General features: G+C 51.3%; 1 protein-coding gene across 5 annotated transcripts in view; it reads left to right on the top strand.

The window, feature by feature from the left end:
* The window catches only part of PRKX (protein kinase X-linked), a 67,371-nt gene that overhangs the window by 46,211 nt on the left and 8,915 nt on the right, over positions 1-12,245 (top strand). For 4 of the 5 annotated variants that reach the window (XM_036017226.1, XM_036017224.1, XM_028503746.2 and 1 more), the window contains 4 exons: positions 963-1,020; positions 2,733-2,810; positions 3,393-3,541; positions 5,655-6,491. In XM_036017226.1, the coding sequence (XP_035873119.1) occupies positions 963-1,020; positions 2,733-2,810; positions 3,393-3,518 (262 nt within the window). In that variant the 3' untranslated portion in view covers positions 3,519-3,541; positions 5,655-6,491. Of the gene's footprint in view, positions 1-962; positions 1,021-2,732; positions 2,811-3,392; positions 3,542-5,654; positions 6,492-12,245 lie in introns of those variants that run through there. The other variant, XM_036017225.1, reaches the window with a different exon arrangement.

Here is a 12,245-nt window from a genome sequence, read left to right as displayed (position 1 = left end):
TCGTAGCTTATGTTTATTTTGGTTTCCACTCCTCCTCATTTTTCTGTTTCTCTCTCCCCTCTCTCTCTCCTCTTCTCTTCCATCCCCACTCCCCCCCAAAAAAGAAGAAAAAGAAAAAAAGAAATAAGATCCTCATCATTTATGCAGACCCAGGTCCTTCCCTCCAACCTTGGGCTTGCTCGTCTCCCATCCGAACGGGACTGGCTTGCCGTGTCCCGACCCGGTCTGCCGTTTCGGGGGAAGAGCTGATGAATGTGACGTCGGACCTAAACAGGCCCCAGTGCTCTGTGCCCTGATGGGAAGGCAGGTCTGGCCAACCCAGGATCCCGTAAACTCGGAAACCCACAGGGCACGGCATGGTGGTCTTGTTTTGGTGAGAGGAGGTGTCTTCTCGGGAGGGACCGCCTAGCAGGTGCCTTTTCCGTCCAGCCCCACACTTTCCTCAGAGCAGGTGTATAGATTCATCTCATTGTCTTTTTTTTTAAAGATTTATTTATTTGTTTTTAGAGAGGGAAGGGAGGGAGAAAGAGAGAGAGAGAGAAACATCCATGTGCGGTTGCTGGAGGTCATGGCCTGCAACCCAGGCATGTGCCCTGACTGGGAATCGAACCTGTGACACTGTGGTTCGCAGCCCACACTCCATCCACGGAGCTACGCCAGCCAGGGCAATTTGTCTCATCGTCTTAAGTCCCTTTTTCTGCGCAAAGATGTCATCAGCCTCCTTTCCCGTGAGCTCCCTCCCCGTGTGCAGGCGACACAGCGTCCCGTAAATGATTTGGGGATGGATCGCGCTGAAACGGAAGTGGTAGGAAACATTAAAAAAAAAAAAACGCGAGCCAGTAAACCGCTGTCCAAAGTCCTGCTCTGGGGGTCGGCGTTACGGCCGTCGACACGCTCCACCCACGTGGGCCTCCCTCACGACCCGAACGGCTTTTACTCCTGCGTCTCCTTTCTCCGCACAGGGACCTCATCCGGAAGCTTCTGGTGGTTGACCGGACCAAGCGCCTGGGAAACATGAAGGTCAGTGTGGGTCCTTGCACGGGGCGGGGGGGCGGTTTCCATGCCGTGTCGCTGTCATGGGCGCCACGCTTGGGAGTTTTGGAGGAAAACCAAAAGGCACGGCGCTCGTGGGGACCCGTCGGCCGGATTTCAGGTCTGGGTTTCGGGGTGCACGCCCCAGCTCGTGGGCAGATGAGGAAATGACCCCCAGGGATCTGTGAGGGATTAGCTATGTGTCAGTGTACCCATCCGTCTACGCATCTTTCTGCCATCGATCTTACCTGCTCATCCATCTGTCTATGTATCAATCATCTATTTTCCTTTCTCTGTTTCCATAGTTATCCATGTTTTATCTGTCTGTCCACCTGTCATCTGTTTTTCTATGTGTATCATCTATTTGTGATGTATCAATCTTCCACCGTCTCCGTTGTCTACCTTTTTATCATTTGTTACCGATTGTGTATGTGTGTCTATGTATCATCTGTCCATCTTCCTCTCTCTCTGTATCCATCTATCTGTTATCTACCTATTGCCTATTTTATCTATCATCTGTGTAGGTATGTACGTATCTATGACCTTTCTCTCTCTCTCCCCATATCTATCTAATCAATCTGTCTATCACGGCTTTCTATGTACCATCTATCTTTCGATCCATCTGTCTATCTATCCATCTTCCTGTCTTCTACGGGGATACCGTGACACCTTACTATCTGCACTAGAGTTGGAACCACTTGCAAGTCGTCAACCCCGGGTCCTTCTTGCCTCCTCCCCGCCCCACCTCAGGTGCGCGGGCCACAGGTACCCGTTGTTGGGCGTCCCGTGTGACGGTGACATATTTTTTCCCCAGTAGGAAAAGAAGAACCGTCCGAAGGGTAGCATTAGAGAAAGCTGGCAACAGTTCACATCGCCATTCCTTTCCTTTCATAGTTGTGGTAGTGAAGGGTTTTCTTTGCTGCCGAAGAGATGAAAACCATTAAAACTTGAAAGACGAGGAACCGATACATATTTTCGGAACTTCATGTAGAGTTGAGATCCCCTGTTTTCTGTGTAACGGCACCGATTACGTGTCTCTCTTACCACTTCCAATGTTAAACTGATGGGAAAAGTTGGCCAAAGTGTCCTTTAAATTAAGGGCGTCCTCGAAGGAGGAAGAGTCATGGTGAGCTTGGTGTCCGCCAGCTGGCCATCAGCGCCCCCACCCCGGGAGGGACATGGACAGGCCCTAGTTGTTCATTGGAAGGTCACGTTGCGCCATGGTTGAGATCTCTGACCGCAGCCATCCTCCCAGACCTGCTCCTGTGACTTCCTTGCTGGACAGCAGGGAACCAGTCTTAATGACTCAGCAAATCATAAGATTCCGTCTCTGTGTGTGGGGAGGATGATGAACAGCGGGGAAACACGGTAAAGATGGACAGAGGTGACAAACACAGAAGTGACTGGCTCTGTCCCTTGGAGCCGAGAGGCTGGCCCGAGGTCCTGTCTTGGTCTTTCTTCCAGACCAGCACCCATGGGAGCCTAAGGACCGTTGATGTCTCCTAGCAAGGGGCTAGTTGGAAACACAACTAAGTGTATTGGGAGTTTTTCCTAATGGCTCCTATTCCAGGGAACTATTGAAAACCTACCAACCGTTTGGGTTGGTGTCTATCCTGAAAGAACGCAGGCTCTTTAGAATATTTATCTCCCGTCCCATGAAAGTCCTATTTACCCTGATGGCGCACGTTTTTCTCCCCCAGAACGGAGCTGATGACGTCAAGCGCCACCGCTGGTTCCGCACGCTGGACTGGGACGCCGTCCCGCAGAGAAAACTCAAGGTATGCACGCCGTTCACCCAAGGGCGCCTGCCACCCTGAGACAAGGTCACAGAATCCTGAGGCTATGACGTAGTTGCCTATGGCTGATCCCTCGTTAACTGGCGAGATCTGACCGATCCTTCGAGAGCCGTCCTGAGCCGCGTCACCTGTCCAGTGGGCGTCTTGCCGCTCAACGGGCACCTTAATGAGGAATTAAGACCCCAGGTTTGGCCGTCGGGCTGGCGGCCACCCGGCTCCTTCTCTCCCTGGCTCGGTGGCCGCGACGAGGAAGCTGGTGTCTGGGAGGGACCTGTGGGTGCTTTGCAGGGGTGGTTGTCGATGAGGTAGAAAGTATTCCGTGGGGCATCTTCCTCTGAGTGGAGTACGTGATGGACAGCTTTGCTCGCAGAGTGTCCTGGACGTGGTGCCTCAGAGTGAGCGCAAGGAGAGGATGCCCGGGCTCTAGCCTGCACTCCGGGGGGTCAGCCCACACCACCCGCATGCTGAGGCTGCGTGACGTGACGGGGGGAGGCGGAGGGACAGAGACGCAAGTGCTCGCCACAGCTTCTCAACCGTGCCTTTGTGTCCCGGCCCGCCCCGTAGCCCCCCATCCAGCCCAAAGTGTGCGGCGAAGGCGACACCTCCAACTTCGAACCTTACCCTGACAACGACTGGACCACAGCTCCCGCGGTGTCTGCCAAAGAGCTGGAGCTGTTCAAGAACTTCTGAGGGCGCGAGCCCACCCCGGGAAGGTATGTCTGTATGCTTAGTGACTGGAAAACAAAAAAACAAAAACCAAAAAAAAAAAACAGTGAGGTTAATACAAAATACAGAAGATGTTCAACAAAATTGTATACTTGAGACCTATCTAATTTTATTAACCCATGTCACCCCAATACATCCAGTAATATTTTTTTAAAAATTTATTTATTTATTTTTAGAGAGGGAAGGGAGGGAGATAGAGAGAGAGAGAAACATCCATGTGTGGTTGCTGGGGGTCATGGCCTGCAACCCAGGCATGTACCCTGACTGGGAATCGAACCTGTGACACTTTGGTTCACAGCCCGTGCTCCATCGACGGAGCTAGGCCAGCCAGGGCTAAAATTCAGTAATATTTTTAAAAAATAAAGTAAAAGTAAGAAGGAGCAGGGTGGACAGGATCCCGCGGTAAGGGGGTATTGTGTTGATGGAGGAGGGCTTCCTTCTGTTATGCCATGCCGCAGAGAGAGACGGGCCTTCCAAGTTCATCCTGTAAGACCCTAGTTGGGCATTCCTGGGGGTGTGTGGTGGGGCCCTGGCGTCCTCAGCCTCTCCTGCAGGATCTCCATCCCCAGCCGGGTCAGCCTGGGCAGAACCCGTGTGTCAGAATCAGGCCCCTTGGAGATTCGTGTGCATCTAGACATCCGACAGGCAGAGCTGTTTCGGTGGCGGGGGGGGGGGGGGGGGCCCAAACCCTTAGTTCTTGGGCCATGAAAAGCATGAGATTCAAAGCAGCTTCCTGACTATCCTGGCCGGTTATTTTCAAAATAATTTTGGGCTTCCTTTTTTTCTTTTTTTTTTTTTAGTATGGACAGTTTATTTTATTTTCCTGTTTATATATTTTCTTTTTTTTCTATTTCCTTTTAATTATTATTCCAGTACAGTTTTCTGCCTTTTACTCCCAGCCCAGCCTGTGATTTTTAAAAATCACAAAAATCTTCTTGAATCTTTAAAAAACAATTTTTTTTCTTTCGGGTCTACTCAGATGTTCGTATTTTGTCTGATGTTCCTGTAATGTTTTATGATTGATCTTTTTTCAATACTCTTTAAATGATGAAAAGGCTTGCTTTGTTTTATGGATAAGCAAAATCCAGAGAGTTTTTTTTCTGGTATAGAGATTGTGAAATTTACTCTTTACGTAGGCTTAAGTGACACAGAAGGCTGCCACCTGATAAATTTTTGTCTCCTACTGGGTGAATAAATACCTTTTTACCCTCTGTCCCTAGCTGCCCTAAAAAATATTATGCCTATGGAAAGAACCTTTCTTAATGTGGTCTACCTCCTTGAGAAAATGTGTAAACAGCATTTTTCCGGGTGGACTCCTTCTTAATGTCCGTTGTGCAGTGGTGGGCACAGGGTTTGAAGACGTGCTTGAACGATAGTTGGAAACCAAGACGCCATTTCTTGATCACGTGGCTCTCTCTTTATCCCACAAATCTGGATTCTGCTGTTTTTCTTTGAAACCCCCAGCACGCTCATATTTTAACCTTTCTCAGCCCTTTTCCTGGCAATAATCTGTAGGTGGGGCAAAACCGAGAGCTGCTGTTTTTGTTAGGAAGAGCGCTTAGGTGTGGAAATACCACTCAAGAACGTAGTTTTTCATGAAGCAAAACCGTGCCCTGTGGGTAAGACAGTTTCCAAGTCAGCACTCCCCTCTCCAGATGATTAAGGAAAGTTGACCTCACTGTGTGTGTCCAAATTACTCTGCACGATGTTCAGCATGTCAGGGAGAAAGGTAGGGCAGCGGGCCGGGAAGGAGGCACCTCATTTTCTGTTTTAGTGGCATTTGTCATTAAGCACGTTGACACCAAGAGCCAGTTTTGCAGGAGCCATGAATCGCTTCTTAGCGTGGAGGAGGATAGTGTACACACAAGGAAAGCCCGCCTCTAAAACACTGTTCAGAAAAAAAAAGAAAAAAAGGAAAGAATGAAACCGTGCTCAGTTCCTCTGGGGAGGCACGACCTCCCCTTCGTAGAATTCGGGTCTGTGGACCTTTGCAATAAAAAGGGCAAAGCCAGCTGGGTGTCTTTGGTCAGATGACTGTCCCCGTGCCCCTTAACTCCCACGTTAGACGCTAACCAAATCCCTCGTCCTGTTTCCTCCCAGACACGGAATGACGTCAGCCTGTGTGGGACAAAGGCGTCCCCGCTGTGCGGCCTTGGGGACACCCTGCAGATGGGACTAGGATGGGACCCCGTCGTACCCGCCCCCCCCCGTATCTCCACAAAGCGACCGGAAGCCACACTGGACACTCATGGACCTCACCTTATTTAAGCACCTGGAAGTCGACGGCACAGGAGGATGTCATAAACCCTTGTCTGGGTGCAGGTTTTATGTTGTCTTTCGCACGGGTTCTCACTGTGACGATGCCTGGTTTCCTCAGAGCCTCAGCTTTTTATAAGCTTGAATCGAGCGTGCTTGGGTATAACCACAGATTGTGTGTGTGTGCATGTGTGTTTGCGTGCGTGTGCAACAGCCGTGTGACGAAAGCCGTGGAGACCACGTTCAGACTTTGCACAGCCGCCGGCTTTCAGTCCTCCCTTTCCTCCGTCAAGGAACGGCTCTCTCTTGGGGACAATGCCTGAAAAGTAGGATGGGGTGTGTGTTGGCTTCACCCCCTTCTGTGCATCTGTGAAGAAAAGAATCGTGTGGCCTTGCCTAGCTAGCACCTGAAACGCCTCGTGTCTGCTCACAGGAGGTCTTGGAGGCAAAGGCAAAGGAAGGAGACTTGTGCTTGGACTTTAATCCAGAAATACTCAGTGACCCTGACAGTGGCTCAAGGAATGCAACCCCAATCAAGAAATATCTTCTGTATCTTCCCAAATTCCACGTGGCCTGGGGGAAGGCCACCTATAAAAATTCTACAACGTAACCCCCCCCGCCCCCCAAAAAGGTGGCTTGATGTTGGCTCCATGGTGTGCGTCACCTTCGGTCAGAGATTTTTCTTTCCATTTTCATGTTGGGGAAAGTAACGCACAGGGGACCTCTGAGGTGTCGGAAGTGGTCCCACGAACTTCCCTCATGCGGGCTTTTCTCCTCGTCCACGGTTGTGTTGAGTGCACCCTGCACACGGTGGTCTCAGAGACGGGGCAGGCACCAGGGAGGTGTGGCGGGTGACATCTCTTTGGAGCTGATTCTGAACGAACTTGGAAGAGAACCCTCCCAACTCTTCCCCCCCCCCCCGCACCGCCCCACAAGGGTGACCTCCTGAAAGCCAGAGGTGGGTTGGCCACCCCGTGCATGTGACTCGATGCTCGTCTTCCCCCGAACCCGGGCACTCGTAGATAGACGTTCTCGGTGTCTGCGTTGTCCATCACTCATTGCCTTTCCCCCCGTCTTCTGCCTCCTGATTTCTAGACTTCGCTCTGCAAACCTAAGCTGCCAGCTGCCTATACAGCACCTGGGGAAACAGTGTTAGCCCAATCGCTGCGTATCTGGTCTGGGGGCTCCGCTGTGCCCGCCCCCGTGGGCATGTGACACCTGTGTATGTAAGGAGTAGCTCCAGGAGCCTTCGGTGACTCTCTGAGGCCTCTTCTGTCCCTCCTCCTTTTTCTCTCAGGTCTTGTCCAGGCAGGCTCAGCTCCTCGGGCCGCCGCCGCCATAGGGAGAGTGTGTGTCCCGGGGGATTAGGTCGGTGAAAACCTGGGCAGGAAGATGGAGTGTCGTGTGCCTTCTTAGGTTTGTGCACCTCAGGTGTGTTCTGGAGCTGCCTGGCTGTTCTTTGCTGTCGATCCCGTCTTCTCTCCTGTGGCCCCCAAAAGGCGTGTCTTCCCACACCTCTTGCTACCTCTGCCTCCCACACACGCGTGTCCAGCGACACGACGAACCACCTTCTCACAAAGCCGTGCATCTTTTTTTTTTTTTTTCCATCGCAAACATGTCAAAGGCAATGCGTCGACCTATCGGATTCGGGCAGATGCCACCCACAAATCAGAAGGCCCCGAGTGTACTCGGAGGTGACATGAAGACCACCTGCACCTCTCAAACTGTAGCATGAGACAAAGGGAAGATGCTAAAGGCTCCCCCTTCTCAGACAAGACCTCTGAGACAGGACCTATTCTCCAAACAGAAGCAACTCAGGAGGCGAGCCTGGCTGCAGCATTTAATAAAACAAACTCGCTGTCACGTGCACCTCAAGGAGACATTATTGCCAAATGGGTTCTAGGCACGTGTCCGTCACAGGACTGTCCCTTCCCTCTGGACTTCTGGGTCGCCATCCCGTGTGGATTTCGTGGAGGGCCAGCCTTGCCCAAAACTCCAGCGGTTTCTAAGCTTCCATCGCGAAACGTTAGATAAGACTGGTGAGGCGATTTTCTGCCCTGACTTACCTACCTAGAAAGAAAAGCACATCTTCCTACTACAACATAAATTATTATTATTATTATTATTATTATTATTATGAGAATCACTTTGGAATCTTCTGCTTAAAATTTAAAAAAAAATGAGTGAATGATTATTCTTGAATACAAGCAATGCATTTGCCATTCTGCCTATTTTTAGGCTGAGTTCTCACGGTCCAGGATTGACTAAATGGGATGGAAATAGCTTCAAGGGAGCATGGTGGGGATTGCCTTCATTGTGAACAAATTTTCAACGAATTTTGCAAGAACAACAGATGTTTGAGTGCATGGGTAACGTTGCCCTTGGAAAGCGTGGCCCTCAGCCGCCCGCCATGCGACACCAATGAGCAAGGAAAAAAATTTCTAACCATCCCTGATGCTGTTCACACCCACCTTGGACAGTCCCTCCCACTTTCCATGTCGCACACTTGCTGTGTTAGGCATCCGCAGCGAGGGGTCCGTGACATTGCGTGGCCATGAAAAAGCTGATGGAATCAAAACGAGCTCCCAACATGTGAGACCCTCCGTGCCCGTTTGATAAACCATGCAGTAGGCTCATGCTGACATGTATGTGTCTGTGATCACATACAATCAGTGTGCGTGGGTCACACGTGGAAGCCAGCTCTTGGGAATCATCACAAAATTCGGCTCAGGAAAGGCGACAGATTGGTTTCCTGCCCGTTCAAGTTGTGGCGATATTATCCTGTATGAAAGTCCCTTTACACATCTCTAGGGTTTGGACCTAAGCCAACAAGAGTTATATTTGGGTGGGTCTTGCTTTCTGGCTAGAACTATCTATCACTCCTGTCTTTCACTAGCACCTGCAGAGCTAGAAATGAAATAAAACCACAATTGATCGCACACCATCGCATACACGTGTACTGGCCGACGTGTGACCCCTTCCCAACAGAAGTCAGAATCGCACTCCGCATACAAATACTCTTGCCCGGAATGGCCCCCTGTTGGTTGCTGCTGTCCATAGGGCCGATGGTGCAAAAAAAAAAAAAGAAAAGAGAAAACCCAGCAACAAGATTCCGTGTGCTTGCTTCACACCCTCCACACCCAAGGATCCACTTCAAGAAGAATCTAGAATGTCTTGTTTCATTCTACACGGCTAACCCTGCAGACCCACGTGTCACCAGTGGCAGACTCCTCAGGCTGAACACGTGTGTGACGTGACCTGCGTTTCCCATTCCTCCACCCACCTACGTCGCCTCTCCGTGTCGGACCACGTTCCCCGTTAGGATGTGGCCGACGCTCTGAGTGGCAAGCCGCCGCTCAGCCCTCTCTGCCTTGCCGTCCCTGACGAATGAGTCCCAGCGCAAAGGGGTGAGGCCCGCCTACCCGAAATCAAAGAGCCAAGCCCACGAACAACGGTGGTGTGAAGGAAGGATTTGGATGGTGTGTTTGGTGTGTGTGTATGTGTGTGTGTGGAGGTGGTGACGGCGGTGGCGTGGGCGGCACTGTTCTGACCCATCACACCCTCGTCACAACACGCTGGTTTTGCACACCCCGCGGGCTTGCGTCCGACGGAACAGGCCCCACCCCCGACACGCGCTGTGACGATTTCTCATTAACGATGGCCTCTCGAGATGTTGGATTTCGCTCTCCCTCGCTCTTCCGCGCTGTGCACTTCTGTGATGGAAGCAAAAGCCATCCCACGCCTGTTCTATCAGGCGGGGTGGGAGGCCCTCCGACCCCGCTGCAGTCTTGGCTTGTGCTCTCTGTGGCTTCGCTTCTCCTCATGCCGTGCCGTGGGCCTCCTGGCCAGGGTGCCCTCATTGTCCTCCAGGGGCCGGGGGGCTGCCAGAGACACAGTGCCTTTGCTCCCCACGGCGCGGCCCGGCACCCCGCCCCCTCGGACCCCCTGCCGCAGTGCGTCCCAACTTCTCTCGTGGCGGGGGTGGGGGGCGGAAAGCAAACCGTTTGTAATCCGTTCAGTTCCTTGCACAATGAAAATCACTGTGATCTGTATATATATACATATATATATATATTATATATTTACCTTCGGGAGATTCTACTGCTGTCTAATTTATGGACCTACCCTGTTGATTCCAAGTTTGTTTAATAAAGACTTTGTATCTTTTACGAATGCGGAGTGTGGTTCTGCGTTGTTCGGCGTTGCCAGAGAAGCTATCGCGTCTTTGCTGTGACCTACTCCAGGGGTCCCAGTCGTTTTCACCCTGTCAATTAAGTCTAATTTTTTTTATTGAGATAGAACTGACCTATATAAAGTTCCGTTACTTTCGGGTGCACGATAGGATGATTGGACATGCCTATCTATTGCAAAATCATCGCCGTGGTCCGTCCAGCTCACGCCCATCACCACACAGAGCTGTCCATTTTTTCGTAGGGAGGACTTTTTGAACACCTACCCTCTTAGCAACTTCCCAGGAGCCCCCTGTAGAGTACGGTGTTATTGTACCCTTATTTCTGTAAAGGGCCAGGATGAGTGTCGTTGCATAATTGAGACCATGGAGAGCTGCACCGGAGATTAAGGGGGACACTAGCATTTGCCATATGACCTTGGGGAGGTGTCATGGGCACCCCATGTTGATTCGGGCCGTTTCTATGCCACAATACAGTGGACCCTGCAGCACTCGCTAGCACCTCCATCGGGTCCCATACTCGTCATTTTGTGTTGGGAGGGTGGCAATTCCTACGTTCTCCCGTCTCTCGGCCAGTTTGATGGTGCTCACGGAGTACGGCTGCCCATGTCTGCCACGCTCTCCATTCCATTTCCAGGACTTACCCATGTCCCACTTGTCACTGTGGACCCTTAACACAGCACTCCTACTCCTCACATCCTAGATCCTAGTGATCGCCATTTTATTCTTTATTTTTATGAGGGTTTTTTTTTTAGATCGTGCATGTGAGTTAGATCACATAGTACTTGTCTTTTTTTCTTTTTTACTTCTTTCACTAAGCATAAGGCCCTCCCAGTTGCATCCCCGCTTGTTACAAATGGCAAGAGCTCCTTTTTCACAGTTGAGTAATATTCCATCGTCTATACGGGCCATGGTTTCTTTATCCACTCAGTTGTTGACAGGCACTTGGGTTTCTTTGATAGATTGTGAACGTTGGGGTGTGGCATGCCCCTGACGTACGCAATCAAAAGCACGCTGAGGCACCACCGGACACCTATTAGAATGGATATAAACAATACGACAAGAAGTAACAAATGTTGGTGAGTATGCAGAGGAAAGGGACCCCTCGTGCACCATGGGTGGGATTTTCACTTCGTAAAGCCACCGTAGAAAGCAGTACGAACCTTCTTGGGGGAAAAAAAAAACAACAAAACATTAAAGATAGAACTACCCTAGGACCCAGCAATTTCCCTGGTGGGCCGACATCCAGTGCTAATACTGAAAAATACCGTGAAATAGGATATCCGCCCGCTTGAAAGGCAGCGGCGTGGGGGCCAAAACAGGCTCGCTCACTTACGCAAGCCCTCACACTCCATAAATCTCCGGGCTGAGATGCAAACTCCAGCTGCTCCCGCTCCTGCTCCTTCCAACGAGCCCGGGACGGTTCCGTTTAAAAACTAGGGAGACACTGGGCGGAGAAACTAGGGACCAGATTGCCGGGGTCCCGACGAGCACACTGGCCAAACGGGCCACAGCCACAGAGCGACCATGCACACATTGAAAACGGGGAGTTGGAATCAGAAGGCTCACGTTGAGGCAGACCCTGAGAATGCATGCTCACCCTGGTCAGGCCACCTCTCCGAGAATCCGGTTTTATTTTCACGGGCACGTGGCCCTCCAGAGCCACGTCTGGCCGACCGTGTCGTAAACCCGTGAGGCTACACACTCAGACCCTTTTCTTTTTTTTTATGCCGGTTAAAACATAAAATAAAATAAAACCCACGCACCGTGAGGTGGTCCCTGTGAACCACACGGGAGTGCACAATAGAATATTGTCCTCCATGAGCACCACGTGGGCCAGCAGGTCTCAAGAGGTGACTCCGTCGTCCCCCGTGCAAGAGGGGCACCTCAGTCCCCTGTCGGCCGGCCCCCCCGCCCCCCGGTTTTGTCTCACATTGGAAAAGTGAGGGGTCTTCCGTGTCACGGGAAACGTTTGCAGTTCGAGAACGTCACGGAGAGCAGACCCCAGGTTTCTGGTCTCCTTCTAGACGCCTGGCGCTCAGCCTGTCGCAGACCCCGCGTTACCAGCCCCCGGGGGGCCGTGTCTCCGAGACCCACTGGCCGAAACACAGTTCTCTGTCGTGAATCAGAATGTGTGTGCGGCTGCTGCCAACCGGCGCCTTGGAAAAAAAGGAGGGGGAAAAAAACAACTACATTTAGATCCAGAAAGGGCAAAGTTTAAAAAGTGATGTCACAGTGGGGAGTGA

This window comes from Phyllostomus discolor, chromosome Y (genome assembly GCF_004126475.2).
Source record: "Phyllostomus discolor isolate MPI-MPIP mPhyDis1 chromosome Y, mPhyDis1.pri.v3, whole genome shotgun sequence".
In the NCBI taxonomy this organism is placed as follows: Eukaryota; Metazoa; Chordata; class Mammalia; order Chiroptera; family Phyllostomidae; genus Phyllostomus; species Phyllostomus discolor.
The sequence above is the reverse complement of the archived record's forward strand: the minus strand, read 5'-3'. Positions and strand labels throughout refer to the sequence as shown.